This window comes from Nesoenas mayeri (genome assembly GCF_963082525.1).
Source record: "Nesoenas mayeri genome assembly, chromosome: Z".
Taxonomy (NCBI): domain Eukaryota; kingdom Metazoa; phylum Chordata; class Aves; order Columbiformes; family Columbidae; genus Nesoenas; species Nesoenas mayeri.
Genome location: NC_137542.1, coordinates 37,281,301 through 37,306,929, shown reverse-complemented (window position 1 = coordinate 37,306,929; position 25,629 = coordinate 37,281,301). Strand labels below are relative to the sequence as shown.

Genomic DNA, 25,629 nt, shown 5'->3' with positions numbered 1-25,629 from the left:
GGGCAGGGATCCTCAGTCTTTGGTGGTGACTCCTGTGAAGGACAAATATCACTTCAAGGAAGACCTTGCAAATTCCCAGAGCAAATGGACCACCACTGAGGGAGGTATCCAGTATCTGAGGAGTTAGCCATGGTGGAGGTGACGTGTAACAACCTGGAAGATGAACAGGTATCCAAAAACCTTGATGAAATCCAGTGCATGCTGTCCATGTGGCAAAAGGTCATACGAAATGTACTGACATTATACACCCATACCCTGGCCATAATAAGCTGGACAGACACAGAGGCACCAACTATAGATGAACTGGCCAGAGCCCTGAGGGTACGAAGATAATCTGACTTCTTCCATGTGGGCCTGTCGCTTGTCCATGGGCAGACCAACCCAAAAAAATGTCTGAGGAAGCCAAGTAGGTCTTACTCATGCACTCCAACCAAGGCCTCAGCTATTGTCAGCTATTTTCTGCTGAAAGTATTGGTGGCACACTCCACTTGGAAACCTGTGTCTCTATGGGTGACCAGGGGGATGACATGAGGAAGTGGGATGGTGAACTTACCAGGAAACTAGAAGGTCAGGTGCAGGAACTGAAAGAAAACCACAACAGCCAAATGGAAAACTTTCTTCTCTAGTGTCTTCCGGGCAGAGTAGAAGAGTGGATCATACATTTGATCTTGATGAAGGGACCTCTAGTTCGCAGTTACAAAAAAAATCAAGTAATGTACACTCCGATGAGGAACAGAGGGGTTCTGCCTTTGGCCAGGTGGAGGAGAGGGACAACAGGATTTACTGAACTGTGTAGGTTCAGTGTCCTGGCACATCAGCCACCCTTAAGTATGAAGTTCTAGTAGACTGTGGTCCCTCTAATACTATCGGTCGTGACTCTAATGCCGTCACATTACAAAGGGGCAGAATTCATCTGTATTTCTAGAGTGACACAGGATCTCAAGAACTGTTCATGTTGGAGGCTGAGGTAAGCCTAACTCAGAATGAGTGGCAAAAGTACACTATTGAGCTCCAGAGGCTCCATGTATCCTTGCCAAAGACTACCCCAGCAGTGGTGCTCTGTTCTGCACCAGGCATTAGTTATTCCAGTATTCATCAGTTCCAAATACACTCAAAAATTTAGGAGTATATTTAAGCATTTCTCACAGAAGGAGGACTCCAGCACAATTTTTAATAGGGTCAGAGCCTCCATGACAGAAAAATAACTGAAAAACCTCTACAATGGACATACCATGCATAACCAACAAATCAAATAAAAAAAAATATTCAATAATCCCCCCACAACCTCTCCAACTTTCCAGATCTTCTTGGTATAATTTGCTGTCTAAAACTCAGCTGCATGCCATTTCCTCATAACCATCATTAAAGTATTTGAATAAAATACTAACTTTTTAAGTTCCACAGCACGAATCAGGAGGAAGATGGGATCTCCTTCACAGTTTCATTTTAAATTTTATTTGCTTCAATACTGCACTCAGGGATGAGGTAAGACACATGTGAGGGCACAGAAGGGACAGAAAAGCAAAAAGTTTTCTACTGACTTCTCATTTAATAAGAAGTGGCTAGAAAGAAATAGACATGATATGTATAAATATGTACACACACAAATATGCAATGATGGAACTAATATTTATGTGAGATTCCAAAGACTGTAAATAAAGAAGGAAATAAAGCCATAACACATGGGAGTACAAAAATCCCCAAACCATAATTAAAATTCTAATTCCATAACTTATGAGGAAGCATGATGATATTTTTAGTGCTCATACTGCCAGTTACTTCTTCAGCGCATGTAAAAATTATTCATTTCTGGGCCTTTTGGGCGAACAAGTGTTTGTACACTCCTATAGCCTAACATTCTTTCTGATAATTTCAAGGTTAAAAATGACATCTGCAATTCTAATGTGAGCTGGAAAATGAGGAATTTTTTTTCAGTTTTGACAGATATTGTGAAAAGATGGGAAAAGGATGGCATGGGTTAAGCAATCATAGCTTATAATTTTTGCTAACCAAATAAACAGCCAGTGCTACAGTTTCATAAATTAAAGCATTCAATTTAAATTAATGAACTTAAAAATTTGTCACACGGTAATTCAACTCATTTGAACTATTATCTTATTCAGAATTTACTGTAGTTGAAATTAAATCAGTTTAATTAAAATGGTACAACTTTTAATTGTTAGTGCTTTCATAGCCGTTTATAACTGATCACATAATTGGATGATGATAAGACAACAACAGGTCTGGATCTGCTTGCATGAATCCACAAAAGATGTACCAGTTCTGAAATTAATAGAACAGATCTCCAGATAAAAAGGTATGTTGACTCTTGCATGTGTGGTATATCCATGCTATACCTCAAAAATGGCCCTTTGCACTGGTTTTGAAAGAGATGCAGTAGGTATTTTGCCCTTCTAATGTAGCACATTAGGGTTTTAGATCCTTTTCTTTAAAAGACTTTGAAGATTTGCCTCACAAGGTTTTTCACAAGAATAAAAGAACAAATCATTAAAATCTAAATGAAAAGCTTTGCTAAAGCTAATTTTATAAAGAGTGAGCAATGTTCAAAAATTATACTGTGTGCTATGTGAGTTATCAGGCAAGGAAAAACAGAAGTTTACCCAAATGAAGTGGCTGACAGATCTATTAATTGCAGACCCTCTGCAACAAGTGGTGAAATCAGTAGTCAAAAGGGCACAAATCAGTAGTCAGTATTACAGATGAACCAGTCTGGAAAAACGCAATTTTGTGTAGCTGGCCAGAGATCAATACGGCAAAATCAGTTAAAGTTCATTGATTAATTATAAGATTCTCAAAAATGTCTATTAAGTAAAGAATAAAAGTTCCAAGGTCACATCAGTGTTTCTGAAAATCCCCAAAACACTCCATTTTGCTATCTGTTTTTTTCTTTTCCATACTACTACTCGGCCACTTTATACATCAAAGTGTATACTATAAGCATGAGATATCTTTTTTTTTTTTTGGTGCAATTCCTAACGAATACTGTGAAAATAAAAATCCCAACTTAAGTCAAAATGGAATCTTATTTATTTCACCTCTAACTGTTATACTTCGTAAGATCTACTACTACTCATAGATCTGAAATATGATTTCGTTTCACAACAGCTTCTGTATCTAAAAATGTGGAAACCACCTAGAGTTTTGCATCAAAAATTCTACTGCTCAATGAGCAATCTGCAAAGAAGTATCAGTTCATGGCAACTTACTCCTTCTTTCTGACCCTGTCAATATTAACCCACCACTAAGAAACTACAACACAACTCCAAATGAAAGGGCATATGTTTCATTTACAAAATTATATTTAATAATTTCTTTAGATGTTCAGTCTATAGATGAAAACAGTTTCAGAATAAATACTTATATCTTGCTCATAAATGCTCCAAGGAAAATAAAAAATTATCTGAGACATGTCCTGAGCTATGTAAACTCCTTAATAGTGCAATGTTGTAGTTATGCCTGATACCACCCTGGCTTTTGCAAAAGAAACACAGCAACAGTCCACAGAGCTCCTAAATGGCTGACACACCACAGCACACTACAGCAGTTCTTGTAGCTTTGCTAAGTTCCTTTCCATCCAATGAATATTGAGCTGAATTGTGTCAATTGCCTCTCTTACACAGCGCAGTTGAGCACTTTCTTCTGATTTCGACTTAAAAAATGACTTCACCTGCATAGCAAAAGGAAGAAAAAGAAAATTTAAATGAAAATCAACATTGGCCACACAAATAGGTTCAAAAGCAAAGGCTACAGATAAGTTGCAGAAAATCCGTTCCCTAGAATCATTTTTATCTAGGCATCAGGCAAACTTCCCAAAATGCAAGGAAAGCGTTTTTCATGGGAACTGCAGCAATAACTAACAAGTTACAATAAATTATTTCACCAGTAAACAGACATTCACTTATTGTATTCATCACATAGCAATCCCAGAGCACTCAAAGTTCCAGAAATAGAGTCTCATTCTGTGTCAAAGAACTGATTGTTGCAAGCAACCCTCTTCAGCTCTTTGCAATGACCCCCACACCCAGTCATCATTGTGATTGTCAATGCTAACACTTAAAATACAGATCAAACCATAAACAACTATCTCTACTAAATTATCTAAATGAAAACATTAGACTAAACCATAAACCATTCTTGACACATTAATTTCAAGGCCTTGTTAGGGAAGACAACAGTGATTTCTAATGGCTATTAACTGTCTCTCCTCTGATACTCAAGATGCGTAATAATTCCTAGGGACTGTTGACAGCAAACATAAAATACAGCAATGTTTGTCGCACTCCATCACGTTCCAGAGATGCAGAAATCACAGCTTGTTTACAAAATATAGACCAAAATTCTATCTAGACCAAATAATTATTTTGGGAGACAGTGAGTTCCAGTGAAGAGGAAAACAAAACAGTAGAAATGGATAACTGAATTCAACTCCATGGGCAACTCTGCCACAGACTCAGTATGTGATCCGCAAAACATACACGTATATATTTGCCATGTGTGAAACAGGGAAAGCAACAGATACATATCTTTGCGAAAGGTCTACAAGGAGAGAAATAACATGTTTTCCTCATCCCTCAATTAAATGAAAACAGCATTGGCACTAGAAAATATGGCCTTCTGGTATGTTAAGCCACCAACCTCAAGTAGATGTGCCTTTGTTGCAAACTGAGAAGTGGACAAACTAATAATATTCTGGATAGTATATGAGCCTAGGTGAAACCTGAAATACAAATAAAGAAGTTACTTTTAACCAGGAGCCACTTTAAGATGCAGGTTCACTATATGTACACATTTTTATTTCTACTTTTTTGTTTTAATACTTGGAAATCATTAAAAGCATTTAAATTCAACTTTTACATACCTCATTTTTCAAAAGACATAAAAGGCATCTTAGAAGTTCAAGCCTCTAGTTCCCTAATCCCTCAAAAACTTCAACTTCAGAAAAAAAGACTTGGAAATTTTTCAGATTTCTATCACAGCTCAAATAGCAAAGAACTAAGGATACCACACGCCGAATACCAAGACCTATATTTGTGGTATATATTTCAACACACTACAGAAATTGAATTTGCAACCAGATGTCATTTAAAGCAAAGTAATATTGTAATATTGGTTATTAAGAGCTTGGTTGAGCCACAATTTTAATCCAGGAGAAGCATTTTTAGTAATGTGAAACTGTTCCAAATCAAAATGAGAATTTGGAAATAGAGTTTTCCATGTACTGTTAGCTTTTAGAAGACTTGCAGGCCAGCTTTCCTGCTGGGTACCCTTCAAGGCCAGTTAAGGAGAACACATATTTCTAAAGCAAGTAGGATTTTCTGGTTATTTGATTTGGGGATTGCTGTAAAAAGGCAGAAGAAAAACGCTGAATGAATTCCCTAGGTCTGCTTTTGAATGGATTTGATCCACATAAATATCCTGCTTCTGCAGCAACCATCTTAGAGACAGTATCCTTTTAACAGAAATTCAAATCAAGAATTTTAAAAATTACTGTGAAGCTGTAGGAGGCTCCAACGTTCCACTAACTATTGGTGAGACTTCAAAATTTATGCTCCAAGTTATTTTTGTAAACTCATATGTTAAAACAGGTTTTACAATTTTAATATGAATCATTTATGAATCCAACTATTTATTATCTTGTGCTTGACAGAGACAAACATGTGCATTTGCTTTGAGTGAAGGCTCAACTACATCAAAAGCCTTACTTTCGCGTAAGCTTTTCCCAGTTCTCTTTGACAAAGTCCCAGGCCAGCAAATATCCAGGCAAACCCTGGCTAACAGTTGCTATGATATGTGAAAGCTCCTGTGTCTTGATGATTTCTCCTTCAAGGCTGTTCTGCATTAACCTAAAAGATAAAGCATGTCAAAAGGGACAAGAGAAAAAACATCAATTCATATCTTCACATGATTCTCCTGATACTCCTGAATTATATGGAAAATATTATGTAACAGGTCAAATGACAAGCAATGCCTGGCATCTGGAACACATCAACACTCAATTGTATAACACTGTACTTACTTAGCTTTAATTTCCAAGTATCAGAGTGACCTTAGCTCTAAACCAAATACCTGAATTACCATTGTTGTTAGAAAAGATGAAGTAAATTGCATCAACTTGTAAAAGAAACCATAATATATTGAAAATAGAAGAGGAAAGCTGAATAAGAATCATCTATTAGGTTGGTACAAAAGTAATTGCAGTTTTGGACCATGAATTTTAAATTATTATAACTAGACTTGAACACACCTTTATTAATCAAAATAGGAACCATTACAATCAACACATTTTTGCCAATGAGAAATAAGTTTGTTTATTCCTGTAGCACAAAAACCTGTGCTTTGGGACTCAACAAACTCTACGAAAGCATTTTCTGCATCCTGCTGGTTGTAGAAGTGTTTTCCTTGCAAAAAATTGCTGAGATGCTTCAAGAAGTGGTGGTTTGTTGGTGGGAGGTTGGGTGAATACGGTGGATCAGGCAAAACTTCATAGCCCAATTCATTCAACTTTTGAAGTGCTGGTTGCATGACATGCAGTTGGGCTTTGTTGTGGAGAAGAATCAGGCCCTTTCTGTTGACCAATGCAGGTGTTGCATTTTTTGGTGCATCTGATCAATTTGCTGAGCATGCTTCTCAGATGGACTGGGTTCACCAGGGTTCAGAAAGCTGTAGTGGATCAGACTGGCAGCGGACCATCAAACAGTGACCATGACCTTTTTTTGGTGCAAGTTTGGCTTTGGGAAATCCTCTGGATGTTCTTCTTGGTCCAGCCACTGAGCTGGTTGTTGCCAGTTGTATAAAATCCACATTTTGTTGCATGTCACAATCCGATCAAGAAATGGCTCGTTGTTGGTGCATAGAAGAAGAGAAGATGGCACTTCAAAACAATTAGTTTTTGGATTTTTAGTCGGCTCATGAGGCACTCATCGAGCTTTTTCACCTTTCCAATTTGCTTCAAATACTAAATGACCATAGAATGGTCAACGTTGAGTTCTTTGGCAACTTCTGGTGTAGTTGTGGAAGGATCAGCTTCAATGATTTCTCTCAACTGGTCGTTGTCAACTTCTGATGGCTGGCAGCTACACTCTTCATCTTGAAGGCTCTCATCTCTTTTGAAAAACTTCTTGAACCACCACTGCACTGTATGTTCCTTAGCAGCTCTTGGGCCAAATGCGTTGTTGATGTTGTGAGTTGTATCTGCTCCTTTACAACCCATTGTGAACTCAAATAAGAAAATTGCTCAAATTTGCTTTTTGTCTAACATTGCCATAGTTTAAAATAAATATAAACGGCGAGTACTAAGTTAGGAGTAGAAAAACATCAATCAAGAAAAGCACATTAAAATTACGTATAACATAACCACAATTGTTTAACAATGCATTCCTGCCCTTGCAGTTTGAACATCCTGGAACATGTGTAATTAGGTGAGTTTGTTTTAACATATATCTTGAGACTGAGACTGTCAGATAGAATGTCCTTTAGATGGACTTTGCTCATCATGAGTTCATTATAATACTAAAAAGCATTCTCACAAGTGTGAAGACCCCTGCCCAAGCGAAGACCCCAAGCCATGAGCATGCGTAGTACAAGAAAATGACTGTGTCACCATCTGTAAATTCTTAAACAATGCTGGAAAGTGAGTGGAAAACCTGGGGACATACTAACCAAAATCTAAAGTATAAATGGCATAAATATTGTGAAGAAGGGGTACTAGCTTTGTGATTTTATTACCTAGCACCCATCATTGCGCAATCTCGTAATAAAACAATATCTCAACTCTGTGTGTATATTCGACTGCTTGCACACCAGGTTCCTGCTTTTGGGACTGCTTACATAGCAGGTTTTCCCTGCTTTTGGGACAACCTTTGTGTCCTCCGTGCTGTACTGTGATTTAGTCTATAGAAAGGTGTTTGAGCACAATGTAAAGTCAAAATTTCACCCAAAGAAAGAAAATAAATGAATGAATAAATAAATAAAACCACCAACTAGTTATTATCTTGGTTATAAAGACATACCAATCTTTTAAGACTCCATAGAACAATCTTCAATTTTGCGTTACCAGTAGTGCAAAGCATTTAAGTTCAATTGATTTCTCTTTTGGCATACTCAGAATTTGGCCTTTTAAGCTACTCTGTTATGTATATTATTTTTAAGTGAAAAATACCAGGTTCTTCATGTTTATGGAAGCCTGTACAAAATACGAGGATATGTTTATTTTGGCAATCAGAATTTTTTTCAACAACAACAAAAAAAAGGCAGCACTTTTTTTCAAAGAATATTTTAACTCTTTTAATTTACACAGCCTATAGCTTTTTGGTTCCTTCATCACAGAATCACAGAATGTTAGGTGTTGGAAGGGACCTCAAAAGATCATCTAGTCCAATCCCCGAACACCTAGATGAGGTTACACAGGAACGTGTCCAGGCGGGTTTTGAATGTCTCCAGAGTAGGATACTCCACAACCCCCTTGGGCAGCCTGTTCCAGTGTTCTTTCACCCTCACTGTGAAGAAGTTTCTTTTCAAATTTAAATGGAACCTCCTGTGTTCCAGTTTATGCCCAGTGTCATACCAGATCAGCCTTCTGACATCTTCCGTGTTGGCTAAAGCTTCAATGATTTTGCTTTTCTCTGCTTCAGAAACTGAAGAGGAGTACATCTTTAGGAGGAATTCCCAGCCATCACTAGATTTGGCTCCAGCTGTAAATATGGCTTTCATAACATCACTAGGCAGACTACAGGGAAGAAGAAAACAAATAACAAAACAACAACAGAAATCCAAACAAACAAACAAAAGGGGGACATAAAAATGCTCATCTGAGAAAAGAAGGAAGAAAAGTTACAAAATGAAATTATTAGCTTGAAAGAGATGCTTCTGTTTTGAGCAGTTTATTTCTGTAGCAATTTTAAGTTTGCTGGACTGAATTCATGCCGGTCCAATATTTTAAGTCACTGGGAAAATGCAAATCATATTAGTCTAATGAAAGCACACTAAATTGTACAAAAAGATGAGTAATTTTCTGTGGCTTAAAATGCACATGAATCCAGAGCAAAATGAATTATGCAAGCTAAAAAGGTATGCATTGACATTGCTACTACATAATCCTACTTGAGCATGCGGCTTAGGGAATGGAGATGGAAGCCATTTTTAAAATTCTAGCACAGTTGTTCCTCTCATCTTATAACAGCAATTACTTCTACATGAGGAACAGTAAAAGACAGAATGAAGTGATTTATCAATATTCAGTTATTAGTGGTGGTGTGTGTTTTTTGTTGTTGTTGCCAAATGAATGGTGGCAAGGTAAAAGGAAAAGAGGTAGATGAAAGATGAGGAAGCCCAGTTTTTGTGGTACCTCAGTGTTCCGTTAGACTTCATCCACTTCTCAAACATCTCAGTGGCAGTTGTTCTACAGTTTCTCAAATCATGGGTGCAGGCAAAATCTAGCAGTGTTGAACGGAGCTCTCGTTCAGACAGGGTTCCATCATCTGTCCAACGTTGTTGATCAATTTTATCTCCAAGCAGGTGCTCTATTCTGTGCTAAAGGAGGAAAAAATATTAGCAATAGCTAATTCTTACCAAAAGGTTTTTCTATATACAAAACTAGTTTAAACATCGTGGTTTAAACATATGGAATGGGCAGATGAAAAACTACTATTACATATGCCACTTCTGATCTGTGTTAATAAATGTCAGACACCACACAGATCTGAAAGATGGGCCAGGTCTTAAACTGTGCATTGAAACTGAAGACTACTCTTCAAACTACACTTCAGACTTCAATGCAGTCAGCTTACTATTGCAACTAACTACAATTCCTGTATGTTTAACTGCTTTTAACTCCACCAAGTGACAGTTAATGCACCTTAGGTTAGCACAAACAAACAAACAAAAATTTCATCTATAGGCTAAACACCCTTCACATTTGTAGTTTTGTAGCTTGCCAGAACCACAGCTAGGTGCCTGACCAGCTACCACTTCTGAGCTGAAACACTTTAATTTAAACATAACCTCATAGACACTGCATTGCAAACCATAGCTTGGGCTGTTTATCAAGGCAGATCTGCAAAACGTTTGAATAAATACAAAAGAAGGAAAACTACAACTATAGGGGTTTTTTTTTATTTCTCATAGGTTTCCTTAAGCACTCATCAATTAACTAGTAGAAAGAAAAAACATCTGCTATTTTAGCTACCCATTTAATAGTTTTCTTTCTAGGTTTCATGCCTTTGCTGACATTCTGCAATGTAAAGCAGCAAGGATCATTTTAAAGCTGTAGATTAATATAGAGAGAAGGCTTCATAATAAGAAGGTAAACAGGGAAATGAAAGACATTTCCTCAGCAAGAACTGAGGCTACAATGTTGATTTCATTTCTAAGTCTGTAGTATGGTATCATATTAATCTATCACATAGCTGGAATGGGAAAATGACAACCATTCATGTGTTCCTATTTTTAGAGAAAATAGTTTTTTTTCTACTGCTTCTATACAAAGCAGTTATATCTGAAATCCCTGGCCACTCTAATAATTTTGGAATTTGGAACATTTAACGAAGAACTGTTGTTTTTACATAGCTGAGGACCTGGCGCCTGACCCCAGTACGGGGGAAGGACCGAGAGACAGACTATGAATCCTTAATGTAAAACACAGTCTCTTCCTGGAATATATACTGATACCTGTATTTACAAGTCAGTTTAGGGGAAAGGGTAGCCAAAGTACCAGGAATTCATATTTTAAATAGATTGATACGGGGAAGGGTATTGTATGTAAGCTGAGGCATGTGTCAGGGTAGTCTGTAAACCCTGAAGTACCCAACCAATGGGGAACAGGGGAGGGAAATTGCAGCCGGGATTTTTGGGGGATATAAGCAGGGGCTTTTTGCCCTATTATGTGTGCCTACCTTTAGGTAGAACAGCTGGTGTTGCAATATAGTTTAAAAAAATATGCTTTGCTGAGAGATCCTGCCTGAGCCTATTATATTTGCAAAATAATTGTTTCCTACAGGAAATAACTCTTCTGTACTAGAAAAATGTCATGGACTCTCTTAAATTACATATCTGTACTACACTGCCCTTTAAAGCCACTATAGCAAACCCCCAGACACCACTGTGTTCCCACTGCATTATGCTCCTTACAAAACACTGCAGGGGTGTGTGTGGGAAGTCAATTTAGCATTTCAGTAAGAGATCATTACTGCTTAAGAAAAGCAAGACATACTGGCAACTATCTACAATCCCCATTCAACTTAGTGAGATTACTGAATATGTTAAACAGGCAACACTTAAAAAGATAAGGTAGCTACAAAGAACATTACAGCTAATTGTTTCAAATTACAGTTTATAGAAAACTAAGACATACCATGACTCGTGCTGCCAGATGTTGTTCACCCTTTTTTTCTAAAAGGCTGTATATAAGACTCAGCTGAAACAAAACCTGAGTGAGTGGCGCAGTGCTGTTCTCTTTGTTAAGGTACTCAATCAACTCAAAGGCCTTTTCCAGCGACTCTTTTCCTAGACTATGGGTCAATGAATAAAAACATTAAAATGGCTTCCAAATCAAAAGTACTTCCTGGAAAGAGATAAGAAGTGATCTTGTCCATTACATTAACAGAGAGATAGGTGAATAGAGGGAGTAACATAAGAAATAGTTCAGATATCGTTAACATTAGTAAGATAGAAACAAAGCAACAGTGCTCACTAACATGCCTTCAATTAACAAAAGTGAAAACAGGTGACGAAGTGTGACAATGATGTACGAAAATAATTATTGTGAGGGAAGTCAGATACAGGAAGCAGTTGTCAGAGGCCATCCAGAATGCTCAGAAAGAGCAAATGTAAAAGAAAGATGAGAGGGAGACAGTAAAAATTTAAGAGGCAAATAGCTTATTGCTCTAAAGTGGAGCACTCATTGACAGAGCACAGGTAAACACTCTGCTAGGCAGATCATCAGACACTAAAGAAAACAGTGTCTTCCAGAAATGGAAGCTATCATGTGTCTCTTTGTGATAAGAAATAAATGTATGCTGCTATAAAGAACAGAGAGATAACATCTAACAGCAATAAGGAAGTATCAGTGGAATAACTTTAAAAAATATTAGTGAATGGTGAACAATTTCAATAGACTAATAAAGACTGAATTAAAATTTCTCTGAAGCAGTTTTCTCTAGAATCTAACTATCATCTTCTTTGATTCTGAAAAAAAACTTGAAACATGTATTAGCTATGTTTTCTAATATAGAAGTCTTACCCTGCAAGGCTGAATATATTGTTGATCAAATTAGCTCTGTCTTTAGGACTCAAAGCAGTGTGGTTTTTTTTCAACAGATCAATCAGCATCTTCCAGTCTGTAGCATAGTGTACAATGTAATAGCCACTCATGTCCACATTGAATTTTATCCATTCCACCTCTTCTGGAAGTTCAATGACAGCTAATGGACAATTGGAAGCAGAAACGAACATTTAGTGACTGTTTGTTCAAATCCAAACCTATGAAGTAGACTGGTTCCAGAGTCAATAAGTCATTTTCTACCCACTATTTCCTCCTGCTATGAAGAAGGAATAGCCAGTACAAAGGTTCCATGAGGGTCCAAAATTCCACGTTGTACTTCTTCCTCTTTCTTCCTACATCTGATTGAATGAACAATATCAAAATCTGCCTCGAGTTGTATCTATGCAGTTCATCACTTAGTGCAGTAATTCTTCTCGTCCTGTACAGTCCTCCTTTCAAACAACGCTGTCTTTTCTCTGCCCACTTTCATATATATATGAAGAGCAGTTACACACATCATATAAAGAAATAGAGATGGCATTTCCGTAGATGAAAGGCCACAGTCTAGTTTCAAACTCAACTAGATACAAGAAGAGAGGCTTTGGGAAAAAGTTCTTAATTTCAGTTGATCCTATACTGCCAAAACCACCATTTGCATAGCACCTACGATGCCTTTGAAATTTAGTAAACATTCTATCCAAGCCTCCTCTGTACATGTCTCCTACTCTTTTATCCTCCGTATCCAAGTTTCTACAGTGAGTGAGGAATTAGTATGATGAACACAAGACTACCAACTGGGCCATTTAAAGTGAAACAAAAATGGTAAAATCAGACTACTTACCCATTAGTACTAACAAGATCAAGAACACCTTTTCAATTCTGATAATTTATCACTTTTTTTTCTAAAACTCCCTCTCAAATGAAAAAGGGCAGTTATAACTTGATGGATTTGTAAAAACAATGTCAGAATGACAAAAATATTTATTTTAATACTTTTAAAGTCATTCTAGAGGGGTGGCAGTTAATGAAAATTAGTTAACAGCAACAATGTCAAGATCAGCTCTGAGAATTTGATTTTAATTTTGTGTAGTTTTATTTAAAAAAATAGACGTGTGAGATAGGTTTATGAATTTAAAATAATTTCCACTTAAATGCACTGAATAGTAACTTCAACAAGGGAGAAGAAAATACATGAGCAGATGTAAGACAATGGGTCAGACCAGCTTCAATAAAATAAAAAAATTGATTCATGTCAGTGGCAAGAGACAGCCAAAGTGATTTTAGCACAATACTGCATAGAAGTGTATAGTAACTCTTCACTTGGTAAAGAAAAAACCAGGGGTGGAGGAAAAAAAAAATCCAAAAAACCCCACCAACCAACAACAACAACAACCACCAAACAAAAAACCCCCACCACAACAACAAAATCACAAAAAAACCAAACCATAGACAAGCAATTTAGGATTCAAAGTAGCCAGTGCAGCAAAAGCAGAGTTTATGTGAAAAGATCTAGGAATTTCAAGTTTTACAACAGCATTCTCAAAAAGTTAATCTGTTCTAAATGTAATATTTTCTTATACCATTAAAGAAAATAAATAATATTTCATGGAAAGTGATGTACATTTCAGTACACTGGCAGAGCAACTCTCATATTACTCCCCCTCTAAAGCACAGGCAGTTTGAGAGATTTTGTGTTGGCACTGGGATGAAAAGAGTACAGGCTTTTACAAATTCCAGACCTGTACTTCTGCCCCAGTTGCTGCCACTTACTTGTGCTATAGGGAACCTACTCTCTAATTAGTAGTGCTTGGCTTCAGATCTCTGTAAATACACCTTCATTTTCATATCTTAGGCAAGTGTGTGTTCAGAAAGATCAGTAATCTATAACACTTAAGTAACTTGGCACCCAAGTTTTGAGTCACATACCTGACTTTCGGTCCAGTAAATATGCATTAGTGCAATGGATAAAGTTGCAGCTACTGGTTATGTAGGTGAGAGGAATATGCCACAGATAACTGCAAAGCAAAGCAAATATTTGCTGACATATTAAATATATATTAATTACCTTGAAGGTTTTTTTAATCTCTTTTTATTTTTTAATTTAAGCATTTTAATATATTGGTTTTACAATAACTGCATGCTGTGTAGAATAATAAAGTATAAACTTAACTCATATAATCAGAATATGATGAAAGAATACATGTACAGCATGTACAGCAATTATTTTTATATTCCCACCATGCTGAGAAGTGGGAACATTTCAAAGAATCATAGAATGGTTTGGGTTGGAAGGGACCTTCAAATGTCATCTACTTCAACCCCACTGCAATGTGCAGGGACATCTTCCACTAGATCAGGTTGTTCCGAGCCCTGTCCAGTCTGGCCCTGGAGTGTTTCCAGGGATGGGGCATCTACCACCTCTCTGAGCAACCTTGGCCAGTGTTTCACCACCCTCATTGTAAAAAATTTCTTCTTCATGTCTAGCCTGAATCTCCCCTCCTTTAGTATAAAACCATTACCCCTTGTCCTATTGCTACAGGCCCTACTAAGAAGTCTGTTCCTATCTTTCCCTTAAGTACTGAAAGGCCACAATAAAGTCTCCCTGGAGCCTTATCTTCTTCAGACTAAACAACCCCAACTTTCTCAGCCTTTCCTCATACAGCTGTTCCAGCCCTCTGATCGTTTTTGTGGCCCTCTTCTGGACCTGTTCTAACAGGTCCACATCTTTCCTGTACTGAGGGCTCCAGAACTGGATGCAGAACTCCAGGTGGGGCCTCACCAGAGCAGAGTATAGGAGGAGAATCACATCCCTTGACCTGCTGGCTGTGCTTCTTTTGATGCAGCCTGGGATATAGTTGGCTTTCTGGGCTGCAAGTGCACATTGCCAGCTCATGTCCAGCTTTTCATCCACCAGTCCTTCTCCACAGAGGCTGCTCTCAATCCATTAATCTTCCAGCCTGTGTTAACACTGGGGGCTGCCCTAACCCAGGCCCAGGATCTTGCACTTGGCCTTGTTGAACCTCAGGATGTTCACATGGGCCCATTTCTCGAGTTTGTCCAGGTCACTCTGGATGACATTCCATGACACCACTCAGCTTGGTGTAAACTGCAAGTTTGCTGAGGGTATACTCAATCCCACTGTCAATGTAACTGATTAAGACATTTAATAGTACTAGTCCCAGTACAGACCCCTGAGGGACAAAACACTGCAACACACTAAGTAGGCTTGTCCAAAGTCATATAGACAGGAAATCTCTTGTTGCATCAGAAATTCAACCAGTATAATTTTACCTCACTCCAATGTTCTGTCTTCCTGAAATTTTACAAGTTTTATTAAAAAAAAAAAAAAAAAGTTCATTCAAGTATAAGACTCAAGTTACAAATCTTGGTAATAGAAAGCATAATTGATTTAATACCACAAAGACTACCTCAAGTGAACTGCAAGCAGGAAGAATAAAGGCTAAGAAGTAATAACCTTGTGTCTGATGTCCAATTTTCTGTTTCCATATGATATAAAAATTGTTCTTGTTGCACAGAAATATTCTTTCCATTTCGGACAACAGTAACTAAAGGAAATCCTTTATGCAGAATCCAAGTTTTCATCAACTTTTTTACATCTAGTGTTCCATTGGTAATCTGTAAAAAACAATCATAACTTGACAAGAAAAGAGCAAATGGAGAACATTTTTAAACCTTCCTCTTTAACTTACCAAGTAGCTGGTAGCATGATTCTGTATCTGTAAACAATCACTTTGACACCAATCTTGTATATTTCATATGCAACAATTTAAGGGAACTAGTAGTTTTAATTTTCCTAAATTGAGGGAATCCTAGCCAAGCAGTAGAAAGACAAATTTAAAACATCAGGTACATTGAGATGGTATGTCATAGAAGTGGAGAAGAAAATGTTACAGAAAATACACTTATGTTAAGCTCCCAAACTCCCCCCTACCCTTTCTCTTTCCTTATTCATATTCTGATATTATGTGGGCATTTAATGTTAAAGATCTTCTTTTAATTCTGAAATGAACATTATAAATTGAATTAGAGTGATAATGTTTGTACAACAAAACAATACATCCTTTATATTTCTCTTCTCTTTTTTTTTTTTTCCTTCCCCTGCCACTTACCAGCCTTTACATAGCTTAACCTCCAACCTCTTCTACTCTTTCAGGAACTGTTTGCACTACATCATCATCACTGAGAGACAAGTGTTTTATAATGTACATATCACTGCCTCTCTATTAGCAGAGATGATAATCCAATCTGAAAAAGACAGTAAGTCTCCTAACTTCAAAAATATGTTTTAGGTGGAGCTATGAGGAACATAAGGAAATTAATATATCACTAATCAATTTACATTTAACTTTTACCAACCTGTACTCTGCCTTTCTCTAGTTTACCTCATCAGCATGTTATTGCCCATTCTTCTCTGTTCAAGTCAACAATAATATGTACAGTTCACCCTTACAGGAAAATACTATATTATCACAAGCTATCATTGTTACTACAATGTTACATTATGCATTCCCTTCATAAATTGCCCAGGATGTGCTGGGTGCATGCATCAGAAAACATCTAAACAACGTGCTGGTGTGCTCCTCCACACAGAAGGGCAATTTCTGGCAAACAATGCTGTTAAATATCTGGTGTCAGCAGAATTAGGTAACTATTAAATTAGCACCAAATACAAAAGGTTGTTTATCATTAAAATGGGAAATACACATTGAGTTCTGATGTTAGTTGTTTGGAAGCAACTCACGTAACAATACAGGTGGGTGAAGCAATCCCAGAGATTAACACAATTACTTTTAACTCTTAAAAGATGATGACTGAGGTTCCAGAAGACTGGAGAAAGAGGCCTGCTGAGTCTGCAGAAAAGCTGAACTTGCCCCATGGACGAACAGTTGGGTTACAATTAAAAAAAAGTGCATTTCTGAGCCAGAGACAGACCAAGCAAGTAATCTAAAGTTTTGAGAATTACTCTTTTCCCATGCTCTAGTAACAGTTAAACCCTGCATCTGGGAACATATTAATTAAATGTGAGGCATCTGTGTGGTCTCCCTAGCCACTCTATTTGGATCCTACCATCTCCCTGTGTTATGTTCTCTAGGTGTGCATGACTGAAGATGGTTGGTTAGGAGGCTCTATTTTGCAGAGGTTGAGGAAAGTCTATTTTGAATGTAAAAATCACCGCACAAACCAGAAGAGTTCTCTGTCATAAGAGAGTCACAGTCTGATACCAGTAATAATCCATCACTAGCTGGCAAACTAGTGACAGTGTATGACTAAACACACAAATTTACAGCCACTTGTGACAGCTGTCAATAACAGCAGCTCTAGTTAGTAAACATTAAGTTAGTATCCTGCTTAGCACTCAGCTTCTGTGAGGGAACCGCACATGTATTTCGGACACTGTAACACATGCTATGCAGTACACACACTCACAGGGAAATCTGTTCTCTTCCCTTATACAATTACCTTGACACTCCCTGGAAATACTCAGCAGCTCTTTCTTGTTTGGATCACTCTGTCTTGCACTCTTTCTCTTGGACAAACACTCTTTCCCTCTCATATATTCCTCCCCTTCCACTCTCCCTCCAATTCTCCCCCACCCATGTGCTCTCTCGCACTCTTCCACTGCCACCCCTTCTTGCTATGTCTCCCTCCTTCAGTCTCTCTCTTCCCACCTCTCCCTCCTGCCATCTGTCTCCCCTTCTTCACATGTGCCCTCTCACTCCTGCCCTCCCCAGCTCCCACAGGCTTGCCAACTCTTGCCCTTGCTCTCTCCTGCCCATGCTCTTTCTTTCTAGCAGCTTTGCTCTCTTCACCCACAGCCATTTTAATCAGACACAGCCCTTTGCATGCCTTATCATTGCAGAGCTGATGAACTAAAGCATCCCCTTCAATTTCAGCACCGCTTGTTGAAACAGAGGCTGTAACTGAAAGTTACATTAGTATAGAGTATCGCAAGACCTCTGCAGAGGTTGGATTCAGCTGTGTCTTGAAAGTTTTGTACTACATTTAAGATGACTATTTTTATTCTGGTTTTAATACACTAACAGTGCAACTCTAGAGAGGATATGAATATACCAGTATGACCACACACGTAGATGATACTCAGTAAAGTCCTAGAAGCTACATGAATCTCCATATCGATATTACAGAACTTTGGACTATGAAGAGAAAGAACTTCAAAGTACTTGCCTGCTATTATCTTATTTCTTTCATAGACAAGGAAATAAATCAAAATTTACAACACACTTACAGAAGTGAAAAAAACAAGAACAGTATATCAAAGGTGGATACCTCATTCATGCTGTCCCACAAGTCATCGCTCTGGGCAGAACCATAGTTGTGATTATGCAAATATACCTCAATACCAGCTTGGAAAACATCCTTAGTGAGATAGTGCTTCAGCATCAAAAGAAGTGAAGCCCCCTTTAGGGAAAAAAAAAAAAAGAAACAGAATTTGCAAATTAAATTCCTAGAACTTGTTGAAGCATATGCGTATTATAGCTCTTTCACCATACAAGAGTAACTCAGAAGATGGCAGATTTTATCCAAAAAGATATCATTTGAATGATATATATACATATATATATATATATATACACAGCTACAAAACAGGCTAATAGAGCTTGACATTTTTTCTAATTAACATAATCTCAAAAATAACTTCTTACTTATAAGCCTCTGCCCACTTATTCATTACTCCATTCAAGTTTTCGATAGCTAAAACATCATTTTCCTAATGTTTCCAAATATTTTTAAAGTTACCTTGATATAAGAAAGCGCATCAAACATTTCTTCAATTTGCTCTGAAGACTGAACAGCAGAAGAGACTGGGTGTGAGGAGTTCAAGGAATCCTTCATCATAGCCTTAAAAATTAAATTAAGGAAATCTTCATCCTATAAGAGAAACATTTATAAATGTCAGAGAAGCTAGAACATATATGGTAAGCAGAACAGTAAAAGTTGTCACTGCTTTGTTCTTCTCTTGGTCTAAAATGCCACTGCTCACCTTCCTGCCAACGGAGGGAGCAAAAGAATTGTCAACATAGCATTTGTAAAATCTGCTCTTTCCTTATCACATTTTAACAGTGGAATCCCAGTCCTGAGAGTGAATCATTACCCAGATCATTATGCTCCTGTCTCAGGCAAATGCATAATTAGCGCTACAGAAAATAAATGTACCTACTAAGTACATACGTGACAGATTTCAGATTTGGCTCACCAATGCTTTCAGTTCATTTACCAGAAGCAGGGAATACAAAAGCCTGACTTCTTGAGTATCCTTTAATATTAAAGCATTAAGTCTAGCGAAATTACTCACTACAGTGACATTTGTGTGAATGTAAACATTATCATATCAAATTCTCTTTCTTATTTTCTTCTAGAATGAAGATATTTGAATTTAATACATTGTTACGAGAATGAGACAACCCCAAACACTGAAAAGAAGCTGATTGTGCTGGTATTTGTCCATCTCATTTCATGAAGACTCAAGAAAAAATTCACTATAAAGTTTTCTCTAAACAGTAGAGAGTTACAAAAAATTAAAGGTATCCTTATTGTTTTGTACACAGGTCTTACCTTTTAAGTCTAAAATTTCAAAGCTATTACTGAATGTAGATGTTCCAAGTGTTTTTTTAATTAATTTTCACAACAACACATTTTGGCATCAGCAAGTGGTAAAATGAGATGTTGGTGAAGGCAACGTTTAGAATGAAGTAGATAAGTGGCAGATGTGTCCTTGTTAAAAAATTAAACTAGTTTTGTGTCCTCCCCTCACCACATATGCACCTAACAAGCAGAATGGCTACAAAAACATGCTTTCAGTGGTCATCAGACACAACAATCAAGATAGGCCAAATGAAAAACACCCAGTTTCAAGAAAGAATTCTACTGAATCAAGTTAATAATCCAAGTTTCTTAATGCAGTAAGAATAAGTGAATTAGGAACTCTAACACTCAGGCAGAATGCTGAGAAGAACAGCAAACTGGAAACAGGCAGTACACATCAGGTTTTTAATACAGTGACTAATGCAAATCACATAAACTCTCCTGGAAGCTGGTTCCAGAGCCTAGCTATTCTCTCCTAGGAGATGCCTTTACCCAAAATGCAGAATTAGTCTCTCCATTGCCCCCTTCATTTAGTTCCACTAATTTTTGTTTCTCTGCCTGCATTTAGTGACAAGGATGCTTTAGAGCAGTAGCTGGTATCCCTTGGAGAGGAAAGATCAAGTTTGATTCCTTCATGTTTTCCGGATTCTGAAAAGCTAGGTCACTTAGTACCAGAGTGAGTTGTTAAATGATCAAAGATTCTATCTTTCAGCCATATGTGTAAACAGATTGCCTGTGCTTTGTACTATTAGTGTAACTCAATGCTATCAGAATCCATTGGATGGGACCATATGCCACTTTTATATCTGGTCCTCTGACTTGTGAACTTCAGACTGGTTTAGACACAAGCATGTACCACAATGATGGAAAGACAGGAATTACTCCAAGCATATTTAGTAACTTAAAGCTCTAGTGCTTCCTAAGTGTACTAGGAAAAGTAGAGACAAACAAACATGCTCAACAACATGCCTGGACTTTCTGTATGAAGATTTTAATTTATAATTTGATATATAGATGCCTACACCTTTTAAGACCTGGTATTTTGCACAGAATTTTTTAATCAACACAAAACACAAAGGCTGCATACACACTACTACTACTACAGAAAAAAACCAAACCAAACCAAACCAAAACAACAAAAACAAACTCCACAAAAACAACGTACCCTCCACAAAAACCCTCCCAAACTCACTTCCAATATAATGAAAGTGCCAAAGCAGAGGAGATAAAAGTACGATCTCAATGGTGGCCAAAGTGAATGTCAGTATAATTTTATAACTATCAGTCCTTTATGGCCATCATTAAAAAACATCTTAGCAAAGGTAACGTAAGCCTACTCATAGAAAGAACTTACTGAATGTAGTTCTGGAAAAATCTCCTCCATGGCAAAGTACTCCATGAAAGTGGCAAATCCCTCATTCAGCCAAAGATCGTTCCACCATTCCATAGTTACTAGGTTACCAAACCACTATGAAACACAAAAAATGTAATTCTTTTTCAGACATAAAATCAAGCAAATACAGTAACACTCCATCCATCCTCAGCTTTACCTTGTGGCAAAGTCAAGTTCAGTCAAAGCCACAGTAATGTATTTGCAGTAACAACTCCCTAAGAGTTGTGTTTTGCCTGTTGTGCTGGAGAAAATACACCTGCAGGTATGCTGAACAGATAAAATGCACATCCCAGTCACAATGAGAGCAGGAGTGAATTTAAGGACCGAATTTCATTTTAAAAGAAAAAAAATAAGCCATCACATTCAAAGAATGACCTCCACAATCTAATACCTGATGCGCAAGCTCATGTGCTATCACTGCAGTTATTAACTTCTTATCTCTTGCTGAAGAAGTATTACTGTCAAACAAGAGTGCTGTTTCTCGGAAGGTGATCAAGCCCCAGTTTTCCATTGCACCAGACTGAAAATCAGGAATTGCTACCAGATCTGGAAAAGATTTGGAAGAAGCTTTGAAAACTGCTAGTTAAAGCAATTCTGTATTTCAAGGCTACCTATTCTATTACATAATCACTAAAAATCTCATTATTTAAATCATGTTGTGTTGGCATCTGCTCACATCTCAAGCACAGAAGACCCATAGATTTAAAGCCATGTTTCTCTAGCAGTACTCTTACAGAAACAACTTAAAGCACTAGAGACACTGCATATAGATCTTGCATGCACACAAGTAATGAGGAAACCGGGCTTCCCCTCTTGAAAGCAATGTCTTAAAAGACTTCATTTCAGTATCTTTCCAGTCAAACTAGCACATTCACAGAAGTCAGGCTGCAGATTTTGCACCCGTGAATATGGTTTTACAGACTGAGAATTCTGTATCTCCCTACTCAAGGCACATCATGTCAAATTTAGACTGAATTATTTCTTTCATGTTAAATACATGTATAAGCAATCTGATGTCAAATGCTCACAAAAGTTTTCTAGCTTGGGAATCACTTAATACTCAAACATTTTATAAATTTTTAAAATAATTTGGAGGGAACCTTTTTTCACAGATGCTTTATGTTCTTGTTTATTTTAAGCACACCTTTTCAGAACAAAAGTTCCCCTGCATTTCTCAGAATCAATTAGGGCTGCTTCTTCTTCTGTTTAAAAGAAGTTCCAAAGAACTTACCTAATTTTTCAAGAGGGTAGTTTATTAAAAAGTACTTTTCATAAAATTCCAGAAGTTTCACTGCTGTGTTTAAGGCATACCCAACTTGGTTTAGATGCTGTGGTATGGCACAGACAGATACCTAGTCCAAACAGAGAAGAAAAGAGAAAAAATTTTGAAACACACAGAAGCTTTAGAAGTAAAAGAGGACCTGGCAGTATTTCCTGAAACAGGTAGGACACAGTTTGGGGAGTATGCACATACGTTACAAACACTAGTTATGAAGCTGTCAATGAAGAGTTAATTTTTTTGCTAGACCTTATTGACTAGTCAAAATACAGACAAAGTATCCAATTGACCAATGTGTATGCAAGAACAATTAAAGGCTGACAGCTTTAAGGAAGGTGTTCAGGAAGGGTCCATATGAACAGAAGTTGATCCATTTCCTTTTTTACTCATGAGTTATTAAGTGACTCTCCCTTTATACCTCAAATAATCTATAAGTATAGGCTATCAGTATGACATCATCTGCAAGAAATTATCTCAAGAAATAATAATTGTCACAAAGTTCACCCTTTCCTCTATGTAAGGTAGGGTCACACTGGACACGATGTAAGAAGCATTTATAAAAATCGAGATATTACAGTCTCCCTCTATTCATGTTAAAGTTGCTATATCAACAAAATAACTTTGATTAGGTTAGAGGTTGATCCAGGTTTAGGATGCCCTTTCACACACAAACACAAAATAGGTTGAGACTAATTTTCCTCTTCTATTAAAGAGAAAGTAGTCCCTCTCACTATGCTACAAATCTGTAAACAAATGACATTGCCAATAGATGGATGGGTGGCCTTTTAATTTTTTGAGTTTGAACCAACCACATACAAGTAAGGCTCTAATGTAGTGCCCCTGGAAGTACAAAATTATTACTAGCTGCAAATTTTAAGCTCAAAAACAAGACGTAAACCCCCCCAGGATCTTCTGGAGTTGGGAAAAATCTCAACTGCATTATGAACACATAACAACTTTCCTTCAACTTAAGCTATAAGATTCAGAACAATAAACTTACTTTGCGTGAACTGGTTAGGTCAAATTCTTTGAATCTCCCAGTGAAAAGTTACTGGAAGCACTTTGAGAATATATTTTGTGGAAAATGTCACTGTATACTTCCTTCTTACAGTCTCCCTTGGCCTACTTGACACTGTTAGCAACAGCACAACCCACTAGCCAGACTCGACACTTACTTGGTATGATCATTCTTGTGCATTCTCCCTTCAAGCTGGCAAATACTTGTATACATTGCTAGATCCTTCATGTCTGGTGCCTTGGAACAGGCTGCCCAGGGAAGTGACTGAAGTAGTTGAAGAACATCCCTGGACACGTTCAAAAGATGCGTAGATAAGGTTTTTAGGGACAAAGTTTAGTGATAGTTAGCCTGTTTCCAGAAAATAAGACAGGGCTTATTTTTGGAGTAGGATTTATATTTCAAGCATCTTCAAAGATCCTGAAAAATCAAGCTAGGGCTTATTTTCAGGGTAGGTCTTATTTTGGGGAAACAGGAACGGTTGGACTCGATGATCTTGAGGGTCTTTCCAAACAAAATGATTCTATGATTCTAGAAGCCTACTGGACTTTCCTCCTGCCCAAGTCAGAATCAAAGCCTATTCACCAGTATCTTTAGTTGTGTATATTGGATTAAAGAGAGAACTTCTCCTTCTAAAATGCTACTAGCACTATTCCCTTTGGCTGTTTCTAGGTAGATACTGGCACTTCTGACATTTCACCACACAGGGGCAGTTCCTGCTAGAGTCATGAAAATCATTGCTCACTGAAAAACTCCTGCAACTCCTAAAATAAGATTAAGGAGCCTCTCCTAATATTACCATATTTTTGTTTAGTTACTTTAATTGCACACATTGTAGTAACTGCTCACTGACCCTGCAGGCCACATCCCTATGAAGAGCAAAGATCAAAGAGGACCAACTGTTTGATTTTTGGAACCTTTAGAAAAACAAAAACCTCACAAAGAAATCTTTGTGTTCAGGTGACTAAATGCAGACTTAAATGTAGTCTAGATTTGCTTTATTGGAGGGCTTGGGTTTTTTAGGTAGCTTATTTCTTTTTGCAGGTATGGAACATATTTGCAGCACTGCTCGAAATCGTATGTAGGCTTCCCTGGTTTACATGACACTACTCTCTCACAGATGAAGCATTAAAACTAAAAGTTTAAAGCTTCCAGCTCTGAAAGCTCTTATGAATTTTAGATTTTGTAAATTTCCACTGTATAACAAGACCCGATGCTGAGTCCCTTGCTGTAAAAGTCTTCTCAATCTGGTATAAGATGTCAAGTCAGTCCAACCTATAGGATATGGCTTTTGTCCCCTACCTATGATGAGTATAGTAAAACCAAGAAAAAAAAAATAAATTAAAAGATGGGGTTTACTTGTTGGTTTTGGGATTTTCTTCTTTTGTTTTGGCTGGCTGGTTGGCTTAGGAGGGGTGAGGAAGAAATTAAAGTGAAACAAACATACCAGACTCCCATTAGTTTCCATACTGATGTTTTTCAAGTCTGCAACAACAAAGGCTACTAGGTAAGTGCTCATCTTCAAACTCACAAAAAACTCATCTTGAACAACTCCATTTGTCACAGGAGTGGTGGCCTTCTGCAGGTGAAAGGAAAACATGGTTATTAATGCAGACAAAAGAACACTAAGACATACAAGGAATCAATATTAAATCAAAGAACTACCTCATGCTAGAACAATTTATAAGTAAACTTGCAGAACATCTTTGTATTTTAGTTACATTTCAGTGGGAAACATGATACTCCAACCTGCTCATGGTGTAACAAAGCTTAACATGACATCGCACATTTAAGCCTATATACCCAAAAATTATTTCTCAAGCATTGTTACCACACAAATGCATTGTTGGGGAAACCATCAATCTAACTTACTTCACACTTAAACCCCCAGTATAATCCAATATCGACATAAAGATTAGCAGTAACTCAAGAGAACATTAGGCTACATCGGAGAAACAGTTCAGCATAGTCTACTAAAAATATTGGTATTACATGAGTTAAACATTTGTCTCTTGCCAGAAGCCTCTTCAAAACAAGCT

General features: G+C 37.3%; 1 protein-coding gene across 2 annotated transcripts in view; it reads right to left on the bottom strand.

The window, feature by feature from the left end:
- Positions 1–1,517: 1,517 nt before the first annotated feature.
- LNPEP (leucyl and cystinyl aminopeptidase) overlaps positions 1,518–25,629 on the bottom strand; it is a 48,150-nt gene continuing 24,038 nt past the window's right edge. For both annotated transcript variants that reach the window (XM_080362912.1, XM_080362913.1), the window contains exons 4-18: positions 25,038–25,169; positions 22,528–22,648; positions 21,688–21,842; positions 21,258–21,371; positions 19,058–19,189; positions 18,587–18,718; positions 15,753–15,913; positions 14,204–14,292; positions 12,257–12,437; positions 11,369–11,525; positions 9,365–9,549; positions 8,585–8,746; positions 5,724–5,864; positions 4,657–4,738; positions 1,518–3,688 (exon numbers count right to left, since the gene is read on the bottom strand). In XM_080362912.1, coding sequence (XP_080219038.1) covers positions 3,557–3,688; positions 4,657–4,738; positions 5,724–5,864; positions 8,585–8,746; positions 9,365–9,549; positions 11,369–11,525; positions 12,257–12,437; positions 14,204–14,292; positions 15,753–15,913; positions 18,587–18,718; positions 19,058–19,189; positions 21,258–21,371; positions 21,688–21,842; positions 22,528–22,648; positions 25,038–25,169 — 2,076 coding nt within the window. In that variant the 3' untranslated portion in view covers positions 1,518–3,556. The remainder of the gene's footprint in view (positions 3,689–4,656; positions 4,739–5,723; positions 5,865–8,584; positions 8,747–9,364; positions 9,550–11,368; positions 11,526–12,256; positions 12,438–14,203; positions 14,293–15,752; positions 15,914–18,586; positions 18,719–19,057; positions 19,190–21,257; positions 21,372–21,687; positions 21,843–22,527; positions 22,649–25,037; positions 25,170–25,629) is intronic.